Source organism: Sapajus apella, unplaced genomic scaffold (assembly GCF_009761245.1).
Source record: "Sapajus apella isolate SASKATOON/1434 unplaced genomic scaffold, GSC_monkey_1.0 scaffold22, whole genome shotgun sequence".
Lineage (NCBI taxonomy): Eukaryota > Metazoa > Chordata > Mammalia > Primates > Cebidae > Sapajus > Sapajus apella.
Genome location: NW_022436962.1, coordinates 13,013,635 through 13,041,618, shown reverse-complemented (window position 1 = coordinate 13,041,618; position 27,984 = coordinate 13,013,635). Strand labels below are relative to the sequence as shown.

Here is a 27,984-nt window from a genome sequence, read left to right as displayed (position 1 = left end):
CTTTGTTTCTAGGCCCCTCCTCAAGTGTCTGGCTGAAAGATGCCACCCAGGGAAGGGAATTGTGGCTAGCTAAGGAGGCCATTCTTGATGTTGCTTCTAGATGTCATGTCATCACCGAGCCCTCAGCTGCTGGTGGCAGCTGCTCAGCAGAACCTTGGCCTGGGAAAGAGACGGAGTCTACCCCAAGCCATCTGCCTTCACTTAGCTGGAGAGGTGCTGGCTGTGGCCCGGGGACTGAAGCCAGCTGTGCTCTATGATTGCAACTGTGCAGGGGCATCAGAGCTCCAGAGCTATCTGGAGGAGCTGCAGGGGCTTGGTTTCCTGAACTTTGGACTTCACATCCTTGAGATTGGAGAAAACAGCCTGATTGTCAGTCCTGAGCATGTATGCCAGCACTTGGAGCAGGTGCTGCTTGGTACCATAGCCTTTGTGGACGTTTCTGGCTGCCAGCCCCACCCTTGTGTCTGCTCCCTGGACCAGCGTCAGGACTTGAAGGCCCTCGTGGCTGAGATCATCACACATTTGCAGGGACTGCAGAGGGACTTATCTCTAGCAGTCTCCCACAGCAGGCTCCATTCCTCAGACTGGAATCTCTGTACTGTATTTGGGATCCTCCTGGGCTATCCTGTCCCCTATACCTTTCACCTGAACCAGGTAGCTGACAACTGCTTAGCTCTGACTCCACTACGAGTATTCACTGCCCGGATCTCATGGTTGCTAGGTCAACACCCAATCCTGCTCTATTCCTTTAGTGTCCCAGAGAGCTTGTTCCCAGGCCTGAGGGACATTCTAAACACCTGGGAGAAGGACCTCAGAACCCGATTTAGGACTCAGAATGACTTTGCTGATCTCAGCATCTCCTCTGAGATAGTCACACTGCCGGCTGTGGCCCTCTGACTTTAACTCTCCTCTCATACAGAAGGTACTCAGTAAAAGATCATCTTTAGGTTGGGGATGGCAAATAATCATCTCAAGTGCCAATTCCAAGTGTCTTGAGTACACTAAGGCACAATGCTGTAATAATTGGCTGCAAATGCAAAGGGCATGGAAATAGGTAATGCTGGTGCTGGTAGCAAATTGGTAGATAGTACATACTTGCCATTTCTATACCAGGAAGTCCTCTTAGTGGAGATGTTTTCATTTTCACAGGATAAGAGATAGAAGAAAAGAGATGACAGAGGAAAAGCAGGGTTGTGGAAGGCAAGCTAAATACTTGTGTGGTGCTCTATGTGGGTGCCGTCTGCTAGGAAAGTTGGGCTGGAGGCTTTTCTGCATGTTTTTTATGCCTCCAGCTGAATTTGAGGAGAGTAGACCACCAGTATGCTTAAATATGTGATACTTGTTAATGTAATACACCATTCAGGAATAAACCAAGAGTTCTGAGGAACAGTCTGGTCAGGTGAAGTTTATTTACAGTAGGTTAAGAAAATAACAAAAAGTCAGAAATCCCAAGTCAGTTGGAAAAGGAAAACCCAAGCTGTAATGTACCCAAATCTTCTTTTCGTTGAGTTGCTTGCTTCTGATTTTCACCCAAGGCAGCTGTTTTATTCAGATCATCAGGTTGTCTTTATTGGCCAGGAACACTGCCAGCGCTACAGCAATCACCACCATCAACATTGGGAGCCATCGCCCGCACTGCCTCTGCAGAGGGACAGGGGGACAGAAGAAAGTGGCCATGAGTTGACTGGAAAAGATATGGGCAAAAATCTTTCTTCTTCCTACTTTAGTCCAGTGGAAAACCCTGGGTTGGTGGTGGAGAAAAAGCTTTTTACACTATTGCCCACTTTGTCACCTCTCTTGGGGTGAAACCACTTAACCAGTGGTCCCTGGCCCAGGGAGCCATATCCATCAGGGACCAGATATATAAATACTGATATGAATAATCAAGGGTGGAAAATAACTCAGTAAAATTATGTTCTTTGTTCATATTCCCCAGTACTTTTGTTGTCCTACTCTTCCTGGCTCCATGCTTATCACAGGCTAAAAGAACACCCTTTCATACTTTAGCTAAGAGTAAGTCTTTCCCTCTGGCATTGAGAGTTCCGTGAAAGTTGGGCTTTGATGCATGAGCCAGTATTTTTTCCAATGGTTGCCATAATGTCAGTATAGTGTAAACCAAGCACAATGGGACAGAATGGCCAGATGTTGGCGTGGGCTGATTCATTTTATCTGCAAAACTTGGTTAAAGAAGGAATTGTCCCATCATCCGGGGCTTTACAGAAGGATAGACCCTCTTACTCTGGGAGGTGGCTGCTGGCTCTGGTTCAGCTCTTCTCGACAGTGCTGCAGCTTACGCAAGCAGGAGAGGTACTCGTCACTGAGGTTGTCTAGCTCCGAATGCAGTTCTCTGCACTGGGGAGAATATCACCAAAGTCATCACTATCACTTCTGTCTAGGACAGAGCCCAGGTTGGGGAGACTGCCCGATGTAAGTTTCACTCATTCAGAATTACCACCATCCTCCCTTCTCAGCCATTCTCAGGGATTTGAGTTTGTCTTTTGACTGTCTCACATTGTCTGGAATGTGTTCATTTAAATGATTGATAATGTGCATATTATTGCATTTTATACACCTAAGTTCTTTTATACAAAGACTTTACATGCAAGTGCTTTGCAAATGGGAGACACCAAAAAATGAAGTTCTTATAGCACAAAAGACCTAGAAGTGACCTTAGAACAAGTCCCTTTCCTAGGAGTTAGTTGCGTATGAACACTGTGGGGATATGTATGTTTGTGGATATGTACAAAGGAAGAGTGTTACTCTTTAAAAGACATGTAAAGATTTAGCAAGTCTAGATACACTTAGTTTAATAAACTAAAAAAAAAAAAAGATTTAAGATACTCAATGTGGGACAACATATGAGAAGTTAATATTTTCATTAAATGTGTTTGAGTTTTGGTCGACTTTCTAAAAGGTAACCATTTAATAAAACCTTGACTAGGAGTTGGTATAAATAAGGAAGGGAAAAGATTGGCAAGTCAGTCCAGAAGCACAGACACTTTATACAGGCAAATGAATTTCTGTGGATATCCAGTCACAACTTAAACTTTGAAATCCCTGCCCTTTGGCTGCCTCCCAGGTCTCTCTGCCATTCTGCAGATGAGCCCTCACTGTCTCCGGTCACCCTCTCACCTCCTTTTCCTTGGCCTGGAGCTGCAAAGTCTTCTTTTGCAGCTGGTCTCTTAGATCCCAGTCTTTCTCCTTTCCTTTACCCTCAGGCTCCACTTCGTTATGGAAGGACTTGGGACTCCACTCGGGCAGAGCCTGATCTATAAAAGCAGCCAGATTCTTGGTGATAGTGAGGCCCACACCTCTGAGGAAGGGCGCTGAGGGTAGACCACTAGGAGTGGGGAGAGGGGAGGGAACTAGGTGGGGTGTGCTCTTGGCTAGACTAATGGCATTCTCTGACATAAAGTTTAACTTCTATTGGGCCCCTCCTAAGCTTGGACAGACAGTTGGAATCTGAGCTCCTTGAGGGCAAGATTGGCACCTTTTGTTTGTATCCTCAGTCTTGTCTAATGCTGGATAATTTTAGTGAATACTTATTAATTGAGTTTCATTGGTTGTCACATTCTTCCTAGTTTGTCAAATAAGTTTGGTGGCTGCTTTAATATAACCCCTTTTCCCTGATGTCCTCATTTCAAAGTTGTGAAGATGGCAGTCATATTCTAAAATTTGTCTTCATATGATTAAAGATGGGTTTTCAGCCACCCTGCAGTCTTTGTCTTGGTGAAAAAGCATGGACTAGGAGTCAGAAGTTCTGGATTATTGTTGTAGCTGTGTTGTTAGTCTGTGGTGACACAGACCTTCATGTTCTTATCTGTACTATGTGGGCATAAAAATTTCTGCCTTATCTCTTACATTATGCCCAGTGATTGTGAGGAGAAAACAAAAGGTCATGTGTAGTGGATAGGTGAGGAGCTGTTGGACCTTTGTGTAGACGGTGAATTCTCAGGAAACATGGACAGTAGACTCTCTAGGGCTAAGAGTTACTTGACTCTGGCATGCTACGTGGTTTGGGGCCGGGAAGTTGGATATGATTTGGAAAATCAAGTGTGTAAAAATTGACATGAAATCCTGAGTTCAAAATAAGTTTATTGAAATGTTCAACATAGACATGTGCTTTCAGAGAGAATAGAAACCGTTTTCCACAGTTTGTATACCTCAGGATAGAAGGCTAACTAGTTGAAGTGTCCTCAGAGCCAATGATCAGTCCTTAAAAAGCTCCCATATATCCCAGACTTAACAGACTCCCAGAGCTGGATGGGACTCCAGGAGGTCATGTAGTCCATCCACCTGCCTCTAGGCAGGTACGGGAAGAGCAATATCTTAGAATTTGTGGTAATAAATTTGCTGACCTTTCTTTGTTAAGAGTTTCTCCTGTTCTTGAAGCTGTAAGGATTGATTCTGAAGTAGACCTGTTGGAAAACACAAGGAACTTGTCTATGCTAGCATATTTACTACAAAGAGTTTCTTTTCGGAACTTTGCTTAGAACCTCAGTTATTAAATGTGTTTCCATCTGCTATGTGTTGAATTTTCTTCCCCAGAATCTGTATGTTGAAGATTCAGTCCCTTAAATTATGACCTTATTTGGAGATAAGTTCTTTAAAAGATATTCAAGTTACAATGGGGTCATTCAGGTGGGCCCTAATCTAATATCACTTGTGTTCTTACAAGAAGGGGAAATTTGGACACATATGTTCATGGGAAAGATGATGTGAAGAGACACAGGGAGAAGATGGTCATCTACAAAGCCAAGGAAAGAGCCCTGACATCGATCTTTCCCTAAATGCCCTCAGAAGGAAACAACCCGGCTGACATCTTGGACTTCTAGTCGCCAGAACTGTGAGACAATACATTTCTGTTCTTCAAGACACACCATCTGTGGTACTTTGCTATGAATATATCATCCTTATAACTGTCCCTACCATGTCTCTACCTTCAAGTTTTTGCTTGAAGACTTTCCCTTTCCCCTGAGGTTGCTTTGCTCTGTTAATATTCATTGCTGTTTGCATGAAGCTTCTCTATCAGGTATCAGAGGTTAAAGTGGTAGGCAACCTGCTGCGGTATTAATTGAGACAGGTTCCCCAACTTTTCAGAAAGTGCTTTTCTTCTGAGAAGTCCCCTTTCCTCTCTGGGGCCAATATGAAGTTTTGAAGTGGATTGGGGCATATGTAGTGTCAGCTTATTTTGTAAACCGTCTCTAGTAACAGGTCTATATGACATATTCATGTACATAAATTAGGATATATAAAATAAGAACTGCTTTAGGAAACCCAGTACTTTAAAAAAATCTGCAATTCTAGGGGAAATTGTAAATGGTATCATTGGCATGGAAGGACAGAAGTAGAAAAAAAAGAACGGAAGCCAATACATAATTTCTGGAGAGCTATGTAAATGACCTAACTTCACAAGAAGAGGGTCTGAAAATGCACAGAGTTAAAGCATATGCCACAGACTGGGCCCTTAATCCCTACTCTGAGTGCCTTTTGTGGGCCAGGAGCCCCAGGAAAACCCTGTGGACTTTTAGAATCTGGAAAGCGAACTTACTCTGCAACTGCTGTACTCTGGTCACCAGGGTGAGTTTCTCCGCCTCCGACCTTTTTAGTTGATCTGAAAATGCAATAATGCAAGCCAAAATAAAGGAACCCAAGGCTTAATGAACTCAGTACTGAAGGATGGAAATTAGTAATAGATGCTGTCTTGTCATGGCCTCTAACGTGTGTCTATTGGAAGTTGCTCTATCTTCGTGGCCCAGTTCTAAAGAGGTAAACCAGAAGCCAAGTACCTCAGGTTCTGTGCATCAACAATGTTGGGTTGATTGAGGATTGTATTTACACACGATCTAGTCTTCTCTATCAGCTGACACAGAGGCTGTGACTGAGAGACTTTATGCCTGTGTGTCAACTGACCTTTCCCTTTCAAATGAGGAATGTGGCCTTGATATATGTGACTGATATGGGAGCAGCTGTGATCTGGCCTAGAGGGATGGGCTAAAAAAGAGAGTTCAGACAATAAGATGCTCTAGTATAGTGAAATTAATTTTCAGTTTTGGGTGATTAAAACAGCCCTGCCCCTCCCTCAAGGTAAAATGATATTATAAAGCCAATCAGCCAATCAAGCGAAGAAATAAAAACCTGAAGCCTTTCTCGTAACAAGGTTTTTTTTTTTTTCTTAGCTCACTTGGCCATGGCTCCTGTGTGCCTAAGGCCTCCAAGGAGAAGAATACCTTGTAGGTCCTGGGTATCCAAGCTGCACAGGTCTCTGTCCCCTTGTAGGCATTCAATCTTGGCCTGCAGTTCCTGGTGTTCATTCTCCAAAAATCGAAGGGCCTGGTTCATCTGTAAGTCCCTGCTATCAGCTCCCTGTAAGGAGGAGGAGGGGTCAATATAGAAGGATGTCAGTGCTCGGGTGGAGGTTGGGGCCAGGTACCATGGAAGAGAAAAATAAGAAAATTCTGGAATCGTTGAGATAGAAGGAATGTTAGGGAAATGAGAAAATAGGGAGGTGTTTCTTTTTTCCTATTCTTCTCTTTCCTTTGTTCCTCACATCTATAACAGAAAATTAGAATTTTGATATTCACAAGGAACTTGTTTTATTTATTTTTATTTTTAGAGATGGGGTCTCACTTTGTCACCCAGACTGGAGTGCAGTGGTTTCAACATAGCTCATTGCAGCCTCGATCTCTTGGGCTCAAGCAATCCTCCCACCTTAGGCTTCTGAGTAGCTGGAACTACAGACGCATGCTAGTAGTTTTGAAGTGGTCTGAGGCATGTGTAGTGTAAGTTTATTTTTTAAACCATCTCTAAGTGACAGAGGTCTATACTATATACTCATGTACATAAATTAGAATATATAAAATAAGAATTGCTTTAGGAAACCCAATACTTTAAAAAAACCTGCCATTCTAGGGGAAATGTAAGCGGTTGTCATTGGCATGGGACTCATGTCTTGACACTTTGGTAAATCACCAAATTAAGGAAGATGAAGTCATCACTTTGCTAGATGTTTTCACTTGCTCTTTTCTTCTTCTGGCAGTATGAATTGTTTTTTTGTTAGGGTCTTTTCTTTTCCCCCACAAAGATTCAAAGTTAAAAAAAAACCAAAACACAAAAATCTTCATAGGAGTTGCCTTATAGGTGGTGGGAAGAAGAGAACAATAAAGGTTGAGATGTGGATACCATGTAGAGTGACCAGCTAGGTTCACGCCTTTGATAAGACTCACATACTCTGTCCCTTATCAAGTGAGCTGTTCTGAGCCCTGCTTCAGGAAAATTACAAAGATCAGCTTTTGAGGTGGAGCCTCAAAATTCCAAACCAAGTAAATAAATCTATGCAAATAATAGCTGACATTTACCGAGTGCTTTATTGTGCCAGGCATTGTGCTAAGTGCTTTACATGGATCACCTTACTTAATCCTCAGAACAACCTTATGACAAAGGTACTGTTGTCCTCATTTCACAGATAGGGAGACTGAGACTTAGGACGGATTGAAAATGATGGAACCCTTGAGAATGCCAAGAGTCTAATTGTAATTGCTAAATGTAATCGCTTAAAAAACGCATAGACCAGGCACAGTGGCTCATGCCTGTAATCCCAGCACTTTGGGAGGCCAAGGCAGGTGGATCACGAGGTTAAGGAGTTCAAGACTAGCCTGGCCAACATAGTGAAACCCCATCTCTACTAAAAATACAAAAAAGTTAGCTGGGTGTAATGGCGGGCACCTGTAATCCCAGCTACTCGGGAGGCTGAGGCAGGAGAATTACTTGAACCCAGGTGACGGAGGTTGCAGTGAGCTGAGATTGCACCATTGCACTTCAGCCTGGGTGACAGTGTGAGACTCCGTCTCAAAAAAGAAAAAAAAAAAAAAACAACACAACAAAAAACAAAAAGCCACACACGCACATTGGCAGAAAGTGTTAGTACTCACCTGTAAATAAATTAATGACATTCGTTCTGTGCCAATAATGGGCAATTCTGAACTGGATGCTTTTTTGGGATAATGTTTGGAGAGCGGGTTGGGGTATGACATTAGTAGACTGATGAATATTCCAGCCAGCTCTTTTCATTTGCATGGTGTCATTCCAGTGAATGCTTAGTTCATTTGCACGAGCAGTGCAGACACCCTTGCTAAACTCAAAATTCGATTTCAGAGCCAAAACAGTGACTTTGGTACAAAGTAGGCGGTGACCGAGGAACTGAAAGCCAGATGCTGTCAGCTGCCTTTGAAGTCCCTAACCCAGAGCAGCTTCTTTCATCACCACCCCCCCTCCCCATCCCCTGCTTTCCCTCCCCAGCCCCAGTGCCTGGTACCTGCAGTTTGGACTGAAGCACGTGGAGTTGGCTCTCCAGCTCTCTGTGCTGGGTCCCTAGGGTCCTCCAGTCCTCCTTCAGAGCCTCATACTGGCTCCTCCACTGTTCACACTTCTGCTCTGCCAGGGCAAGGGATCGCTGAGGGAGATCAGAGAGGAGAGAGTTCCAGGGAGTTGTGCAGCTCGCTGCTTGTTCTCTAAGCTGCCTGGAGTTCCCACCCCAAGGTCTCTTTAGCATCCTTATACCTGTGTGCTCTGTAGTTGCTGCTCTGCATTCATTTTCTCCTCCAGCACTTTCTGCAGTGACTCCTTGGCCTTCTGCTCATAGCTGTTTTTCTGGTCTTCCATCTCCAGTAGCACTTTTTTCATTCCCCAAGGGGAGTATTTCTGTAAATTTGATGCAATTCAACAAATACACATTGAGCTTCTGTGTGCCAAATCCTGAGCTGGGATACAGAAATGAAAAGAAGTTGATTCTTCCCCCAGGGAAGAGATACCAGTAATCTCGTGAGCCTTTTCTTTTAGGGTAAAGCTAGCAGGGAGAGTCCCTCAGTCAATGAGAGATGAGTGGGGGGCATAATAAACAGTGCCCTAGGCTTGCTGGGCATTGTAACCAAGGACTTGTACAAGCTCTTGAAATCCAACATGTCTAAAAGGACTCATCTTTCTAAGCATGTCTTTTCTGTCCTGGACTTTCTATTTCAGTGGCCAGAATCATCATCCATCCAGGCGTTTCCAAACCCTAAACCAAGGAGCCAGTCTTCATTTTCTCTCCCACTTCCTCCCAGTAATCAGTTAGTTATTGAGCCTTGACAATTTCTTTAACAGCTCATGTCTGTCTCCTCTCTATCCCTACTTCTGCTTCCTTAGTTCAGGCTCTAGTAGTAGAATTATACGGATTAATGCAGCAGCCTCCCTTTCTTCAAAGCTTGCCTCCTCCCTTCAATCCCTTTTCAGTCCTGCATTTACAAAGTTTTCTAAAATGCAAATCCGATCTTGCCACTTCCTGCATACATCTCTCCATGGATTCCCAGCATCCTAAGAATGACATTTAAACTCCTTGTCATTGCTCCTCTTACATGCCTAGATTTTCATCCCATGCTACTTCCACCTAAGCCGAGATGTTTGCAGATCCCCCAGCACTCTGTTTTTTGGCTTCTGCCTTTACCCATATAGCTGCTGCCTAGAGCTGGTTAACTTCTTCTCATACTCAAGATTCAGTCCAGTATCATCAGTTCTGATAAATTGACCAACTACCCCCATTCCCCAATGTCTTATGGATTAGGTAGCTTTTCTTAGTGTTCATAGTGTTCACATAGTATCTCCTGCATGCCTGTATTGTTCACATAATATTCCCTGCATGCCTGTATTGTTCTACTCTGTTGACTCATCTGCCTTTCATACTGGATTGTAAACTCCTTCAGGAGCTAGCATACTGCTGCTGCTTTTAAATGAGACCATTGTAGCCACTCTACAATTCCAAATGAGCTTAATGTTTTAAAATTGATACCTTTGCATTATAAAATTCCTCCTGGCTGCAGGATTAAGAAAGAGACACAAGCGTAGCTTTGCAAATTCACTGGTGGTGGGGGGGGTCTTGCCTTCTCCCTTCTTTTCATCTTTATGCTCTGTGATTTTGGAGAAGGCAGGCAGCTTTTAATGTCAATTCTGGATTACCACTATGTAAGCAGTAGACTAGATGACAAAAATTTAGGAATCCATATGAAATCATTTCCATTTAGCTTTGGAATTATCTGAAATTTTCAATTTAAATGTGAGTGGGTTTTATGGTTTTGGAACTTTCATTAAAAATCAGATCCAGGAGTTAACCTGGTTGAGGTCATATGTAGGGGATGTCCCAGATACTGGACATCCAATGACCATTCATGCTGGTCACTGATTATTTGTTATTCCTCACTGAAAATTAATAGACTGGCATTCTGAATTATATATTAGTCTCTTATGAGCTTGGTTGGCATTATTTATGTATGCAGTATAATGACAAAGCAAATCATACTGCAAAAATAAAAGTTGTGGACCACGAAAGTTGTAGACTCCATAAACTCTGATCCCCTATAAGAGGCCATCTGTGTAGCCAGGACTGTCTTCTCTCTCTAACTCCAGATGGGAGAAGTCTGCCTGTTTCACCCCATTCTCTTATTTGACATCTTCCCACCTGTCAGGGATCCATCACTTCTCAAGTGTGAAAGCTGATTTCTTTCTATCTCTTGTAAACCAAGATTATGCCAATCAAGAGATTACTGATGCTGGAAAACAATGTTACAGAAGAGCCAAGTAAAAGAGCTTTTATATTCTTCTAATGGTTGTTAGAAAAACAGAAAAAAGTTGCCCATAGAATGAAAATCATTTTCTAAGACTTCCTTATAACATCCAATTCATCTGTTCAAAGATTAGGATGTGTAAAGGTCTGTCTGGGTGATGTGACTCTTTACCAAGGGTCTTTCCCTACAGTTTCAGGTATTCTCAAGGTTTCCCTGGGAGCTGACAAAGTGGTTAGTGCTGGGATTCCTTCCCAGGGTGCAAAGAGAAGGATACTGGGAGAAAGAGAGAGAACGAAGATGGAGACAGTGATCTAGTGAATTAGAGACTAAAGTGGAAATGGCCAAGCCAGAACTGGGTAAGTAGGAATGAGTGTGTTATTCTCTATCTGATGGCATTTCTAGAAAGTAGGATTGAGGTTCAGGCATTCTTCTCCTTTAATTCGAGGTTCCCGAGATGGAAGTATCCTTCAGAACGCTTACCTGGGTACACGTGTACAGCTGGTTTTCTAAGGATCTCAGTTTCCCCTTTAGTTTGTCTTCATTAAGCTGTCCCTAGAGCAAATGGGATGAGTTAATGAACTTGGGCCAAAATCTAGTCTGCAAAGAGTTTGACTCTACATTCCTATCCTACTGCCCAACACATAGTTGGTGCTTAAACAGTGAACTCTTTCAGGAGGTAGGCAGGAGCAAAGATGACAAAGGATGTTAGTTAGAAGAGGATCTTCTCTTTCCCTGGGCTAGGACAAGAAAGAATCAGACTGGCCTCAAGTCCTCTTTTTCCTCAATTTTTATCAAATGGCTCCGGGTCACATAGCAGGGGGTTGGGGGGCCTGGAATGAAAGCTTCTAAGCTACCCTTTCACTCACTACCTTCCCTCCCCTGTCTAGGCACTTCTGCACTCCTCACCTCTTCTCAGTCTTGTACGTGGACTTTTACCTGTAAAATGTAGGCCAGTAAGGCTAACACAGTCTCCCCTCCCAGGAGAATATTTATTCCCTCCCTTATCCACTGTTACGGGCTGATGTGTATCTCCTCAACATTCCTATGCTGAAGTCCTAAGCCCCGAGTGCCCCAGAATGTGACCATATTTGGAGACAGGGTCTTTAAAGATGTAGTTAAGTTAAAATGAGGCCATTAGATTGGGCCCTAATCCAATATGATGAATGTCCTTACTAAAAGAGGAGATCAGGACACTGCGGGAAAGCCACATGGAGACACAGAGAGAGATGGCAGGGGAGAGACCACAGGAGAAACGAACTCTGCCCACACCTCGATCTCAGACTTTTGGCCTCCGGAACTGTGAGAAAATAAGTTTCTGTTGTTGAAGCTCCCCTGACTGTGGTACTTTGTCACAGCAGTCCTAGGAAATTAATATACTCTCTTCCCTGCCACACATACCTGCACATATACACACACCTCCACATGCACGTGCACACTTCCACCTGCACACACACGCCTCCTCATGCACATGCATACCTCCAACTGCATATGCACACCTTCACCTGCACACGCATACTTCCACCTGAACATGCACAGACACACTTCCACCGGCACACATATGCCTGCACATACACACACACACTTCCACCTGCACACTTCCACCTGCACAGTATACCTCCACCTGCACACGCACACTTCTACCTGCACATACACACCCTCACATGCAAACCTCCACCTGGACATGTACACCTCCACCTGCACACGCACACCACACGTGCACGCACATCTCCACACGCGCACGCACATCTCCACACGTGCATGTACACCTCCACATGCGCATGCACACCTCCACCTGCACATGCACACCTCCACACACATGCACACCTCCAACTGCACACACATACCTCCATCTGCACACGCACACCTCCACCTGTACATGCACACCTCCACACACATGCACACCTCCACACACATGCACACCTCCAACTGCACACACATACCTCCATCTGCACACGCACACCTCCACCTGTACATGCACACCTCCACACAAATGCACACCTCCAACTGCACACACATACCTCCATCTGCACACGCACACCTCCACCTGCACATGCACACCTCCACACACATGCACACCTCCACACACATGCACACCTCCAACTGCACACAAATACATCCATCTGCACACGCACACCTCCACCTGTACATGCACACTTCCACCTGCAGACACCTCCACATGCACACACACTTCCACATGCACACGGACACCTTCACCTGCACACAGACACCTCTACCTGCACACACTTCCACCTGCACACAGACACCTCCACCTGCACACACACATTTCCACTTGAACACGCACATCTCCACCTGCACACACACACATTTCCACCTGCACACGGACACCTCCACCTGCACACACATACTTCCACCTGCACATGGACACCTCCCCTGCACAGACACACTTCCACCTGCACATGGACACCTCCACCTGCACACACATACTTCCACCTGCACACGGACACCTCCCCTGCACACACACACCTCCACCTGCACACGGACACCTCCACCTGCACACACACACCTCCACCTGCACACACACATTCCACCTGCACACGGACACCTCCACCTGCACACGGACACCTCCACCTGCACACACACATTTCCACCTGAACATGCACACCTCCACCTGCACACACACATTTCCACCTGCACACGGACACCTCCACCTGCACACACATCCTTCCACCTGCACACACACACTTCCACATGCATATGTACATACTAGACTCGACGAGAACTTCTTTAAGAAAGCAAGAAACTGAGAGATATTAAAGCAGAGTGAGAGCAGCAGGGGGTGTAAGCAAGCTTCCCAGAAAGTCACATTCTATTTATTCATAGGCTGGGTCTGTCTAAGGGCATTTTGGACACTCCAAGACAGATGCTAATCTCAAGGGCGAGAAGGGAGCAAGGCTGGCATGAGGAGCCAGTCTCGGCTTCTCAGTTTGTCAGTATTTCAGCTGAGTGCTACCAGCTTCCTTGCCGCTTTGTTGTCCCTCCATTTGTAGACTTGCCCCTTTTTCCCAGGTAGGGATTTCATTCTTCCAGCCTGGAGCTTTGTGTAGAGTGTATGTGTGTAGGGGATGGGGTGGGGGTTCCATCAATGAGAGCAGGTTTTACAGAGACAGGGCAGTAGCCGGTTTTCCTATCCTTTCTCTGGCTTTTTCCAACCAGGCCAAGTGGGACAGTTGTGAGGTTTGAAATTCCACCTCTCTTCAGGCCTGAGATGCCGTGGGCCCTCTCAGTCACACGGCCTGGACGTTCCTATCTCCTATAACATTTCCGGTCTGTAACGGTCTGGGGGCAAAGAAGGGAGCTTGGTGCTGAGGTCTGCTTCCCTCAGTGAGTTTCAGGGTGCCTGGGGGAGGCAGGAAGTGGTATCTCTCAGCTCCTGTTTTGATCTTGTTTGGCTGATTCTTCTAACCATGGGAGCTGGGGGGTGCCCCCACCCTTTCTGCTTCCTGTGTTTCTCTGCTGGGGCTTGAAAAAGCAAAAAGCGTTGCCAAAAATAATTTTTTAGAATGCCTCCTGTTACTAATGTTTTTCCTAACATCTCATGTGAGGGGGAGCGTCTCAGGTGAGGGGGAGCAGAGAGTCTGGGATTTGGCATCTACAGTAAGCACGGGGCTTTGGGAGCGATGGAAGACAAGGTCAAAGACTTCCACTGTTTGAGCTTTGAAGTAACTGTTGAAATGGTTGAATTCCACAGTGGCCTGCTCATTGTCAATCCACAGGTCCTGAAATCAACTGGCTTCACCCCTACCTCCTCTAGTTCGTATCTTCTGATTCCACACATTTGCCTTTGCCCAAACTCTTTCTGCGCAGAATACCATCAAACCTACCAAGTTTAAGGGTTATCTTGCTCTATTTTTGGGAAGAAAACAGGCCCAAGGCAATATTCTTAAAACATCCCCAGTCTCCTACCCTTTTGGGGTATCTCCTCTCTCCCTATTCCATAGTATGGCTTTAATCCAATCTTTTCTCTTCCAGCTGTTTTTGTATTTTAGCCCAACCCAGATAAATTTTCCATTTGTGTTGCAATGGAAGACAATTCATGACAGCCCCTTCAGTGGGGATGAAGGGCCACCCAAGTGTGGAGCTTGAACAAAAACCTCTTTCCACAGCTCTGCTTTTCTGGACTCCCCAAGATGTCACAAAAGTCGCAGCCAAGTTGTTGCATATGGGGCATGTAGTTTCCTGGTCTGAGCCCCAGGGCTCCCGACACTGAAGCCCAGTGTTACAGTACGTGGGAAGAAGCACTTCTTACAGGCCTACTGCTGACCTTCTAGGCAGCTAGACCCCGGGAGCCCAGGGCTCAGAGGGCACATAACCCCCAGTGGAGAGAGGAGCAAGGTAGAGGCCATACACACCTGGTGCCGGTCTGAAATCTTCAGCTCCTGCTTCTGCGTGGTTTTCCCCTGCCTCTGATCTGCTCTCCAGAAACACCACCACCTCACCACAGAAGCACCAGCCCACAGCTCATCTCTCTGCTCTAGTAAAGGTTGCTTAGGGCTTGCAGCCAATCCCCTGCTGCGCTGTCATCTCAAGATCTTAATTCCACGTTGCAGATCTTCAAACCCAAGGCTGCCCTGCTCTCGTTTTTGTATTGCACAATATTGAGAGCTTGCTTTCTTTGCTGGTAGAGCTGTTTCTGCCCTGAAGGTTGGACCCTGCTCAGGAGTCTCAGTAGTGTCCTAGGACCTATGGTATCCAAAAAGCTCAGAGACATCTGGAGGTGGAGCCCCGGGAGGGAGCTGATCCTTGGGGTTCTAATAGGGAGTTTGTGGTGAGTTCTCAGCACGTGAAGTTGGAAATTCAAATTTATGAAGGTCAAATGGAAAAAATAAAGGTCTGAACCAGTTCTGGCCACATTCTTCTAGTGATTTTTCCCAAATAGCACAGTCTGGGGCTACCCTTTTATTGAAGTTGAGGCTTTCATGGAAAAGATAAAGAGTTGAATTGCCTTGTTTTAGGGGAAGCAATAGCTGTCAACTGAAAAAGACTGAGACTGTTTTTCTTTAAAGCCGGAAGCTAGGGGGTTGGTGGAGAGGAGGGAGGAAGAAGAGAAGGGTGAGGATTAGGAGGGGTGAGAAGAAGGGAGGGAGAAAACCACAACCAAGGGAACTTCCTCTGTTGGGCTGGAGCATGGGGTGAAACTCCTCCTCAGAGACAAACCCAGAAATGTCTCTTCATACATCACCCCTCATTCCCACAGAGCTGGCTTCAATTCAAGTTCTGGTTGTGTCTTACCTGGGATATTATAAGAGTCTCAACTCTCCTAACCCCTGCTTGGAGCCAGCGTCCTTATTGCTACAAGTTAGAGAATCCTTGAACCCTCCTCCCTCTTTTTTTTTTTTTCAAGACAGGGTCACCCAGGCTGGAGTACAGTGGTGTGGCCTGGACCTCCTGGGCTCAAGCGATCCTCCTGCCTTAGACACCCAAGTAACTGGGACTATAGGTGTGTACCACCATGCCCGGCTAATTTTTTAATTTTTAGTAGAGATGAGGTCTCACTATGTTGCCCAGGCTGGTCTTGATCACTCAAGTGATCCTTCTGCCTTGGCCTCTCAAAGTGTTGGGATTACAAGAGTGGGCCTCTGTGTCCAGCCAGAAGTTAGAGAACCTTTTAAGATACAGATCTGATCATTCACAAGTCATTTCCACAGACAGTAATTGCATACCTTCTAAGGATGAGCCAGACATTGCTAAGTGTCAGATGTTAAGCCTCAACAAAGCATAGTTCCATTCCTCCTCAGCTTATTACCTATAGCAGTGTTTCTCAAGCTGGGTAGCATGCATTCTAATGGATCTCTGATTTTATATATATACATGTATGGGTTTCCTTTAAAAATGGGTCCATGTCTTCAAGTTTGAGATACCTTGTTCAACAGAAAAAGTTTAAGACCCATAATTTTAGAGACCTGCTTGAGACCCTTTTTTTGGCACTGGTCTGACATACCTTCATTTCAGCCATACTCTGCTATCCCCAGTTCTTTGTCATTCATAGGCCTGTAATCATTCCAGTTTCTTTGCCTTAAACACCATTCTACTTTCTGCTTTTTTTCCTCATCATCACTCCTGTTTCTGTACTGGTAAGCTCCTACTCATTCTTCAAGATTCAGCTAAAATGGTTTCTTTCCTTTATTTTTATTTTTTGAGATAGAGTCTTGCTCTGTCACCCAGGCTGGAGTGCAGTGGTGCGATCTTACTGCAACTTCCACCTCCCAGGTTCAAGTGATTCTTGTGCCTCAGCCCCCCAAGCAGCTGGAACATTAGGTGTGTACTATCACACTCACCTAATTTTTGTATTTTTGGTAGAGATGGCATTTCGCCATGTTGGCTGGGCTGGTCTTGAACTCCTGACCTCAAGTGATCTGCCCTCCTTGGCCTCCCAAAGTGCTGGGATTACAGGCATGAGCAGCCGTGCCTGGCCAGGTTTCTTTCCTTTAAAGCCTTCCCTGTTCCACCTCAGGCAGAATAATTGCTGCCTTCTTTCTGTTTTCCCTGCATCACTCTGTATACACTGCTGCTGTAGCCGTATTGTACTGTTTTGGTGTTATTTATTATGTGTCTCTGTCTTCATGGCTAGAGTGTGAGCTCCTCAAGAGTTAGGACTATAATGCTTTTTGTCCTTGTAGCAAGGGTCCAGCACAGAGTTGGAACTTATCAAATGACTGTCAAACAAATGAGATGATCTCAATTTAGTTCAGGACTGGAAACCACCTCACATGCACAGCTGTCGGTGCTAAGTTCCTACTCTGTCAATGAAAATGACCTAGCAATCAGGAGCCCTGACCATACATTCAAAATTCCAGGTACACAGGACATTTCCGATGTGAGGAGCAGGGCTGAGCTTAAGAAGTCTTTTATGTCACTGCAACTTCTCAGTTTTGTTCTATACCCTCCTGTCATCTTTCTGTCTACCCTTGAGCTAGGGTGTGATGTCACACAGGCCAGTGAGGTTGTGTGCTCTGGCTCTTTCCACCTGGTGCTTTATGCTTTGGTGGTGTCAAACTGCTTGTAGCTCATACTAATACATCAATTTATAGTATATACTAATGTAGGGGCTTCAGCATGGGGATTCTGAGGAACCTAGGGAATCCCCAAGGCCCTTTCAAGGATCAGCAAAGTCTTAGCTTTTCTAATGACATATTTGTGTGAGACTGAATTTTTCTTCATATTTAAACCAACAGATTGAATGCAGAAGCAAATATGAGAATCTAGCTCTCTTTTTCTTGCCAGACATTAAAAATATTTGCAAAAGTGTAAAGCAATGACACTCCTGTCACTAATTTTGTTTTGTTTTTGAAAATGTAGTTCTTTTTCTTTTTCTTTTTTGAGACAGAGTTTCACTCCCATCGCCCAGGCTGGAATGCAATGGTGCAATCATGGCTCACTGCAGCCTCCATCCCTGAGGCTCAAGAGATTCTCCTGCCTCAGCCTCCCAAGTTGCTGCGACTACAGGTGCATGCCAACACACCTGGCTAATTTTTTGTATTTTTAGTAGAGACGAGGTTTCGCCATGTTGCCCAGGCTGGTCTTGAACTCCGGAGCTCAAGTGATCTTTTATTTTCTTTCTTTCTTTTTTTTTTTTTTTTCTTTGAGTTGGAGTCTCGCTCTGTCGCCCAGGCTGGAATGCAGTGGTAAGATCTTGGCTCATTGCAACCTCTGCCTCCTAGGCTCAGTGATTCTCATGGCTCAGCCTCTGGAGTAGCTGAGATTACAGGCGCACACTACCATATGCGGCTAATTTTTGTATTTTTAGTAGAGAGAGGGTTTTGCCATCTTGGCTGGGCTGGTCTCCAGCTCCTGACCTCAGTTGATCTGCCTGCCTCAGCCTCCCAAATTGCTGGGATTTACAGGTGTGGGGCACTGCACCCAGCTAACTGTCTTAATTTCTAATATGGTAAATATAAAAATTTCTTATAGATTTTCAGTAATTTAAAAAGTGTAAAGAAATCCTGAAATAAAAAGGTTGGAGAACCATTGTATTAGACTGTATCATGTCTTTAGATCTTTTTTTGTTTGTTTGTTTGAGATGGGGTTTTGCTCTGTCACCAGGCTGGAGTTCAATCTTGTCTGACTGCAACCTTCACCTCCTGGGTTCAAGCAATTCCCCTGCCTCAGTCTCCTGAGTAGCCAGAACTATAGGCACGTGCCACCATGCCTGGCTTGTTTTTTGTGTTTTTTTTGAGCAGTGATGGGGTTTCACCATGTTGGCCAGAATGGTCTCCATCTCCTGACCTCGTGATCCACCCACCTCAGCCTCCCAAAGTGCTGGGATTATAGGTTCAGCCACCGTGCCTGGCCTTCTTTTTTTTTTTGAGGTGGAGTCTTCTCACTCTGTTGCCTAGGCTAGAGTGCAATGGTGTAATCTTGGCTCACTGCAACCTCTACCTTCTCGGTTCAAGTGATTCTTGTGCCTCAGCTTCTTGAGTAGCTGGGATTACAGGCATGTGCCACCGCGCCTGGCTAATTTTTTTTTTTTTTTGTATTTTTAGTAGAGACAGGGTTTTCCCATGTTGGCCAGGCTGGTCTCGAACTCCTGACCTCAGGTGATCCACCCGTCTTGGCCTTCCAAAGTGCTGAGATTACAGGTGTGAGCCACTGCACCTGGCCTTGCCTTTAGATATTTGCCTGTGTACCAACTAAAATACTATTCCTGTTTCCATATTTTTCTGGCAAATACTTATATAAGTATTCCCTTGGCTGTTTTCTTCTCTGGAGTCATTCATTCCTTCTTGTATTTTCCTATATCCTCAAAACATTTATTTTTCATGTTTTTGTATTGTTTAGTTATGTGTCTTTCTTATAAAACCATTAGCCTTCTCAAAGCAAGAACACTATCTAAATAATCTAATTATTTCTAGTGCTAGTCCAGTGTTCCTATAGAGGACATAACCTATGAATATTGTACACTGAATGGACTAAAATCAAAGGCCTGAATTTTAGTTCCAGATCTGCCACTAACAGCTGTGTGACTTTAGACAAGTTACTTGACCCCTGTGAAACTCAGTTTCCTCATGGGCAAATTGAGAGTATTAGACCAGATTGTCTCTAAGGCCCCTTCCCACTCTGATATTCATATTCAGACTGAGTGGGTACATGGCATGCTGGTTGGGATAAATATCAGTGTGAATCCTATACAAAAATGTTTGACATTTACCATATTCAGAAATATAAACTATATTGGGATCTTCCTTCATTCCCTCCAACAAATTAAAAAATAGGAATTCTTGCCACTTTTGGTCTGGATCTTCCTTGGATGTGTAGCAGCGTGACCCTCAGGTGATGACCCATATATTTATTGTGACCTGTTTGACTGCTAAATCTGAGTACCACCCACCTCATCTTCTGCCCCCTCCCAGCCCACTTTTCAGTGTGAGAAAACCCCGTCTCCTACTGTGATGATGTGGAAAGAAAAATGAGATGAGAACACATACAAGCCCATGAGCTTTGTTCAAAAAAAATTTCATTCCCTTACCTTCCAAGAGCTGTCAGAGGCCTGAATCAGAGTGGACAGTAGGTCTTGGAGAATCACCATTTTCTGTTTTAGGACCAGCTCCCTTTGTAGGGCCTCCTGGGGGTGCAGGTACAAAACACAAGAGGGTCAGTTTAACCTAGAGGAGCAGGGGGTAGGTGGATGGAGGAACTGAGGGGAGCGGTCGCATGCCACTTACTTTGAGGTAATCAGAAAGCTGGATGATTTCCTGGAGAGAAAGAACAAGGGTATTCGAAATGTCTCTAGGTCCCCTGAAATGCCGGGACATAGAACCAGAGCCTGGGTTGGCTTGTGTAGAGCAAACCTCTTCTGCTTTGGCTCTGATAGGATCCTGTTAGGCCCCATGTCTATGCTTAGTACCCCCTTGCCATGCAGGAAGAAGATGCTCCTTCATCCCAGCCAAGTTTATAATGAAATTCCAGAATGTCAGAGCTTAATACTTTCTGATTCAACCCCTTGAGTTAATATGTGCTTACCTTATCTAGAACTGCAACTCCATAACTAGGAAGAGAAGAAATTAAAAATAATGATAATGGACCAAAGAATCAAGTCAGGAGGCAGTGGGTTGATTCCTTCTGAAATCCCTTCTGAAGAGCCAGAAGGGTAGGGAAGAGCTTTCTCTTTCTTAATTAAGGTGGACATGGAAATTCATTGTGTTCTCTCTAGAGAGAATGGATGGGATACAAGAGGGTTAGGTCAGGAACTCACTTGGTTTGCTGACTGGCATCGTTCTTAATTGTTGGTCCTTCTGCCTTTGTCTGAGTACCTGAGAGATGGAGGATAAGGTGATTTAGAACCTATGGGGAGGAAGTGAAGGAAGTAGGGAGGGATAGGGACTCTCCATTGCCAGTGAGCTGGGACAGCTGTCACAGGATTCTCTGCAGGCCCTGTGGAGTAAGGGAGGCTCCGCTCTTACCACGGTGATGTTTGGGTGGCTTCTTGATGGGAGGGTCCTGTGGAGGAAGGCCCCCAGCCCGTGAGGAGAGGTGGTCAGTCAGATCCCTGTGGATGCCTGAGGAAGAAGGATGCTGGGCTGGAAAGACCTCAGAGCTGGTCCCTGCCACCTGGAAAGCAAGTGGGGAATGCTGAAAACCACTGGCTGGAGCCTCTTGAAAGATGCTCCTGATGATTTCAGAAGGAAGAACCAACCATTATGTTTGTAATGGACTTTCCTCCCATCCCTGCCCAAATCTGTGTGTTGAAATCCTAACTCCCAATGTGATGGTGTTAGGAGGTGGAGACTTTGAGAAGTAACTAGGTCAGAGAGGGGAGCCCTCATGAATGGGATTAGTGCCATTATAAGAAGAGACATCAGAGAGCTTGCTTTCTGTCTCTGCTCTCTGCCTTGTGAGGATACAATGAGAAGAAGGCCATCTGCACACTGGGAAGAGTGCCCTTATCAAACACCAGATCTGCAGGATTCGTGGTCTTAGACCTCCAGACTCCAGAATTGTAAGAAATTTCTGTTATTTAAGCCACTCAGTCTATGGTAATTCATTATAGCAACCCAGACTAAGACAATGTTTCAGGTCCACAAAAACAAAGTTGCCCACGCAAGATTTCAGAGCCACACAGGCTTCTGCTCCTGACATCCTTGTCCTGATTGGCAGGCGTGGTCCTCCTCTGGCCAGGCATATGTGGAGCCGTACTTTTCTCCAGTTTTTCCCTCTAGAATCCCTAGTTGTTGTTGTTTTTCTCTCTCCCTCTACCTTGTTTGGTCTCAGCCGCTTATATAGTCAGCATGGTGATGTGGAAAGAGAACTAGTCTTGAATGGGGAGTGAGGGGATCTGGGTTCAGATCCCACCTTTTCTAGGTCTCAGTCTTCTATCTGTGTAGTGAGGAATTTGGAATAGATAATCCCTACGGTTCCTTCCATATTCCAAGGAAAGCTTTCTTCCTCTTAGTAACAGCTGGAAAATTGTTGAGGTTTTGTGTGAAGACAAAGTGAAGTGGGTAGTTGTGGGGAGGTTTTTTGCTTTAGTATACGGTTTGCTTTCTTTTGCAACGGGGCTCTGGGATCATTTCTCTGAATAGCATCTCCTACTGAACATAACATATCCACTACTTAAGAATCCCTGATGGAGTACCCACTCAGGATAGGGCACAACGCCAAGCATTTCCACCGAACATAGCGGACACATCCCTGCTGTCAACATGCTCACAACTTCAGCAGGAAGACACAGATGGTTTGCTTGCTGAGGTCATCTCAGCATACCCTGGTTTTTGCCAACACTGTTCCTTTCCAGGCCAGACTAATGGACCCTCTAAGGGTTACACAATCTTAGAAGACAGCAGAGGTGGCCTGGAGAAGCCAGGGAAGGCTTCCTGGACCAGATGAGGTCGTAGCTGAGTGATTTAATAGAATTGGAATGACACAAGAGAAGGAGAGAAGAGTGGATACAACAGCCTTGCAGAAGAAAAGAGGACAGATATGTCTGTGTGTGTGTCAAGAGGATTGGCTTGTATACTTGGCATATAATAAGCTTTCATTAAATGTTTGATGACTGATGGGTGAATGAATGCTGTAAGATAGCTGTAGAAGATGTGTGTGTAATGCCTAAATTTGAGCTGATACAGGTATTAGCTTTGGAATTATTTTTGTTTATTTTATTTTTAAGTTTTTTTAGAGACAGGGTCTCCCTCTATTGCCCGGACTGGAGTGCAGTGGTGCCATCATAGCTTATTGAAGCTTCAAACTCCTGGGTTCAAGTATTCTCCCATCTTTGCCTCCTGATTAGTTACAGGTGTGCACCACCATGCCTGGCTAATTTGTAAATTTTTGCTAGAGAGAGGGTCTTGCTATGTTGCTCAGGCTGATCTCAAACTCCTGGCCTCAAGTGATCCTCCTACCTTGGCTTCCCAAAGTGCTGGGATTACAGGTGTGAGCTAACATGCCTAGCCTGGAATTGTTTTTAAAAATTATTTTTTTCTCTCCTGCAAGTCAAGTGCAGAACAAAAAGAGCTAAACAAACAAAAATGCAACAATAAAAATCTCTCAATAAGTGGCTGTTGGCAACTTTACTATATGACTGAGGAAGAAGGACTTAATTTAGATCACTTTTTAGTGATCTCAAGCCCACCCACCCGCCTTGTCCAGAGAGGGTCCCAGAGCACAGAGCACTATGTCCCTTGACACGGCCCACCTGCTCTCTGGAAGAAGAGATCTTGCTGGCACAAGACAAGGGCTCCTTGAGGACAGTCGCCTGGCCTGGCCGCCTGGAGGGCCCTTGCTCCCTGGCCTGGGGACGCCGTGCCTTGCCCTTCTCCTCTAACTCCAGGTTCCTCCTCCTGAAGAACTGCTGCAATCGAGCTCTCTGGAGCTGCTCTCTCTGCTGGATCCTCAGCGTCTTCCCCACCTGGCGGCAAGTGGTCACGTTGGGACGACAGCGGCGGCTTTCACGGGTCTCTTGCCGGCGCTCACACTTGGCCTCATAGCTCTCAGCCCACCGGGCCAAGCCAGGGGAGGGCCTGGGGTCCGGGCTGATCATGATGACCTCTGAGCACCTGTTGCACTTGGCTTCCAGTTCCTGGAATAGATGCCTGGATCTGCCAGATGCCAAGAGGGAGGAGAAGGGGAGGGGTCAGAAGATAGGCGGAAAAATGACTCTCTAGACCGGGGGCAGAAATAGCACAGACTTCCATCCATGTGGGTTGAAAACTGAGGACATGGTGGTATCACACTGGAGTCAGGACTCCTGGGCTCAGTCTCTAATGAACTAATACAATCTTATAAAAGCGAATTGCTGCTTTTCTCTAGCCAGTGTTTCCCCTTTGTAAAGTAAAAGAGTCTCTGTGGCTGCCACTTACTCCTTGACTGAACATCTTACCATGCCTCTAAGGGGAACATGAGAAATTGATTAAAATCACAATGACCTTATAGCCTTTTAGATGGCAGGTGTGTGTTCATTTTCCAGACGTGTAAAGAAGCAGCTAAGTTGAGCCCCTCTGCCCTCTCATCCCCCATTTGAAAAGGAAAGTCAGTATCTTTAATGCTGTCTTGGTCCAAGTTGTTACTAACGTAGTTGAGTGACACTTCTCAAGATCTGGAGGGATAACCAGACCCCCCTCAGGTGGTGACCAGTCCTGTGACCAGTACCCACTGCTCTCTTCTTGACTTTTAGCAACTAGCTTGTGAGCCTGGACCTGGCATGGTTTAGGAGGGAAACCCTTCCCTAATTCCTCCAACCTGCTGTCCTGACAATTGTCCATGGGCCCCCCACTTCAAGCTCAGGACTGGCCTCTGTCTTTCAGGGACAGATCAAATCCAGTCAGTACTGCCACATGCTTACTGCTGGCCAAAATCCATTTCGGAGCATCTGGTTCCAGTACTCTTGGAGCTAGGGGTTCCATTTCTTTAGGGTCACCTCCCTGTCAGGGCTAAGTCTAGTGCCAAGTCTGCTTTCCTTAGCCCAGACACAGATTGTGCCATCCAAACCCACCAACACATGAATTATACCTCAATAAGCCTGCTGCATACAGAGAAGAAACAAAACAAAAACAGTAACCAGAAGTTGCCAGGGAGCCAGGCTTGGTGTAGGGGCCACAGGATGTTCCTTTGCATGGCCTTGCCTGGTATTCACATAGCACTCAGACCAGGATCCCCTTTTCCTTCTCTGTGCCTTTCTCCTACTCTTCCCTCACCTACCTTCTGCAGCTTATCCTCCCAGAACCCTCTGGTCACTTTGCTGAGTTGGGCTGGACTTGGATGAGCTGGATCCTGAGTGCTGGAAATTCTGTGTCCTGCCGCCTCTGATCACTGGAGTCAGACCAGGGACTGATGAAGGAAGAGGGACACCCCCTCACAGCTGCTGCTGCTTCTCTTCCTCCCACGACCTCATTACCCACCACCCTGGGAGGGGGGTTTCTCAGTTTCGCCAACAAGCAGGCATTTGCTAGCTCTAACCCCTCGGGGTTTATTTATAGGCCAAACAGACTCAACAGGTAGCAGCGTCTCTGCCCCTTTACCGGGACTTTGCTATCCTGGCTGAGTTGGGAATTCCCTGCAGGATTCTTGTTTTCTCTCTGATGCTACCACTCATTCCCCAGGGGTGTGGGTGGGGCAGTCTTCTTCTCTGAGAGGAGTTTTGTGTGGTCGAGCCATGGACACTCAAATGCCTGACTCTTGAGGGTTGGAGGGGCGTTCTCTGGTGTCAGGCAGCATTGATTCCAAGCAGAAATGTGAGGTTGTTCATGTTTGTCTGCTACATACCCATTCTGAATGGCTCTCTTCTTTCTTTAGTCGTTTCTCCCCACTCCTACTTCTTGGATAAGGGTGGGAGTAGGCATAGGGGGTGGCTCCTTGACTTCCTCCCTGCCACTTTCTTTATTTAAAGACTTTAGAAAAGGATCTGAGAGACCCAGGTATATTGTTATAAATGACTGAATGGAGGAGACTGAGGATTATGTGCATGTGAACTCCATGTCTAAAGCCTACTCTCACAGCATCCCTGAGCCACAGCCCCGGGCTATTCTGCCATAGATTGCAGTGGAGAGCCCTGGCTCTTGGAGTCACACTGTGTGGACTGATACCCTGGCTCTGTCACCTACTACTTGTGTGTGTTTTTAGGTAAGCTACTAAACATCTCTAAGCCCCAGTCTCCTCATTTATAAAATGGGGCTAGAACCTGCTTTGTAGGTTATAAGGATTAAATGAAAAATGCAGGCCATGCACCTGGCATGTAGAGCACAATAAATGTTAGCTTTTAATAATAAAAACATAAATTATTATTATTAGGTTGGTGCAAAAGTAATTGCAGTTTTTGCCATTAAAAGTAATGACAAATAAGGATATGCCGATGTTGGATATTGAAGACTTGGTGGTGTGAGACCAAGGCTCCAAGCTAAAGTAGCACTCCTAGGACCAAGAATGCCTTCTGTCATGTCTCTCTCAACCCTCTCTCTTTGGTGGAGTATATTGTTTACCAGATTGAGGGGATCCTGGCCCCAGGTTGAAGTCACATTTACTTCTCTGGTTCCTCTGACCTCTGGGTTTGGGCTATAAGGAGAAAGGGCTTCTCTGTGGTCTGGACATAATTGCCATCCTAATTATACCAAGCAGAAAGGCAAGGAAAGGTGGGGTCTGCCTGCATCACACATAGGGCATGAGGTCCCCTCCCTGTTTGGCTCCAGCTTCCCCGCAGGTTTTGTAGTAGAGGCAGAACACTGAGAATCCTCCTACCTTCTTGCCTTGAAGAGGAAAGGGTTATGGGGGAGAAGACAAGGCCTGAAATGAGGTCTCTCTGGGCTCTCCACCCAGGCCACCCACCTTTGTCCACCGAAACACACAGCTGCTGTCTGCTTCCTCAGGGCAGACATTGGGTCTACTTACCCAAGAAAGGAGCTGCAGTGGAAATGGCTCCTTAGAGAGGGGAGTGTTCCCAGAGGCCTGGGCTACCACACCTGCAAGGACGTGGTGTGGCATGCTGCATAGAACCCTACCCAGGTTTCCGGGATGTCTGGACCCTACTGACTTGCTTAAAAACAAGAAGGCATGTGGGATGGCTGACAGGGATAGGCTGCTGAGGAAAAGGGAACTGGTCCCTGTAGGGTTCAAAGAAAGATCACTGGGCCACTGCCCAGGCTTTCTGGCATCTCTGAGGTTCCCTCCTGGTAGCATGACTGGGTTCACTTGGAGCTTGGAGGAAGAAGGGCTCCTGGCTGGGGAGGCTCAGCCTGATTTCTCAGGCTGCAGAGAGAGAACAGGGCACGGCTTCTCACCTGACTGTGGCTTGTCATGCCTTTCAGAGTCTCTGCTTCTACTTCCTGGCCATGTGTGCAACAGAGACAGTGAATGGCTTCCTGCATGGGTTGGCCTTCTTAGCCCAGAGCTCTCAGTGTGAACTGAGGGGAGAGGGGCCTACACCTAAGCTGCTGGGAAGGCAGCCTTCTGTTCAGGGATCCCGGCTTTGAAGGAAACTGTAAAAGGTCATTTAATTCATGCCCATGTCAGTGGGTAGCCTGAAGTCTAAGTCATCTGACTTCTAATCTAATCTAATCTAATCTAATCCAATCCAATCCAATCTAATCTGCTGGAACAGAGGAATGGTGGAAGCTGTACCCTGTGCCATGGCTAACACCACTGGAAACCAACACAGGATGCTTTCTTGGTTACCCAACTCCCCGACACCCTTAAACTATGCCACCCACAGTCTCTTCACTCAGGGGAGCTGGGATGGTAGAGTGTCTTCTGCCCCACCCCCAAGTCGGAGTTCCCAAACCTAGACACAAAAGCATCTTCCTTCTCAGTTACCTCCGAGTCCCCGGCTCCAACTCAAGCCACTCAGGAAAGCATTCCAGTTCCTGGGCAGGCAGATCTTGGCTCTGGTCTCAGATGGAGCAAGACAGCAGATGGGTAAAGCACGTACTTTCAATCCATAGGTCTGGGTCCCATTAATGCGTCCCTTCTTGGTACCGTCTTTCTTTTTGTGCAACAGCCTTGCTGAAACAGGAAACAGACAAAGCCACAAGGTTCGCAAACCCCAGTTCCTCTCTCTTGCTTTCTGGCATCATCTGAGTGGGCCCCTGAACTCTGAGGCCTCCAGGGCTGGGCTCAGGAGCTCCTCCCATCAGTAGGCACCCTGGCCACCTATTCTCTCACTACTGGATTGGTCTGAGCTCTTGGACAGTTTCAAGTCAAGATTCCTTTCCACGATTAGACAAAGATAGGTGCCCTGGGTCAGATTCAGACCTTTGTGGTTTCCATGAGGGGGAAAAAAGTGCTTTTTGATGGTAAGACCTAGATGAGATGGTTCTCAGAGCAGGCTGTCGTGCCTATCAGGTAGTTCTTTGTGCAAGGATTTTCCTCTTTCTTCAGCCACCTCTTCCCAGTCCTGGTGTTGTGAAGAGTTTCTGTTCTTCTGAAGTGGCTAATGTGTTCCTCAGATTCT

The 27,984-nt window shown here is 45.9% G+C and overlaps 2 protein-coding genes across 8 annotated transcripts in view; one reads left to right on the top strand and one right to left on the bottom strand.

The window, feature by feature from the left end:
- CUNH1orf74 (chromosome unknown C1orf74 homolog) overlaps window positions 1–27,984 on the top strand; it is a 139,254-nt gene that overhangs the window by 1,555 nt on the left and 109,715 nt on the right. Inside the window, exons 2-4 of one of the 4 annotated variants that reach the window (XR_004272198.1) lie at window positions 13–922; window positions 10,786–10,951; window positions 14,720–15,456. Coding sequence is in view for 3 of the 4 variants with exons in the window: in XM_032289114.1 (XP_032145005.1) it covers window positions 88–897 (810 nt within the window). In the remaining variant the exon portion in view is untranslated. Of the gene's footprint in view, window positions 1–12; window positions 1,388–10,785; window positions 12,417–14,719; window positions 15,457–27,984 lie in introns of those variants that run through there. The other 3 variants (XM_032289114.1, XM_032289115.1, XM_032289113.1) reach the window with 3 other exon arrangements.
- Window positions 1,381–27,597, bottom strand: TRAF3IP3 (TRAF3 interacting protein 3). Of its 4 annotated transcripts, XM_032289101.1 has the most exons (17): window positions 27,348–27,596; window positions 26,364–26,438; window positions 23,242–23,644; window positions 21,014–21,161; window positions 20,806–20,863; window positions 20,574–20,598; window positions 20,276–20,305; window positions 20,080–20,175; window positions 11,076–11,147; window positions 8,560–8,700; window positions 8,315–8,452; window positions 6,231–6,366; window positions 5,552–5,614; window positions 4,359–4,418; window positions 3,133–3,269; window positions 2,239–2,352; window positions 1,381–1,641 (listed from the first exon to the last, which is right to left on the bottom strand). In XM_032289101.1, the coding sequence occupies exons 2-17, from the start codon at window positions 26,411–26,413 to the stop codon at window positions 1,549–1,551; spliced, it is 1,764 nt and encodes a 587-aa protein (XP_032144992.1). In that variant the 5' UTR covers window positions 26,414–26,438; window positions 27,348–27,596; the 3' UTR covers window positions 1,381–1,548. The 4 variants fall into 4 exon arrangements, with proteins under 4 accessions (XP_032144992.1, XP_032144993.1, XP_032144994.1 ...); XM_032289102.1 differs by lacking the exon at window positions 4,359–4,418; XM_032289103.1 differs by lacking the exon at window positions 26,364–26,438 and having other exon boundaries at window positions 1,549–1,641; window positions 27,348–27,597.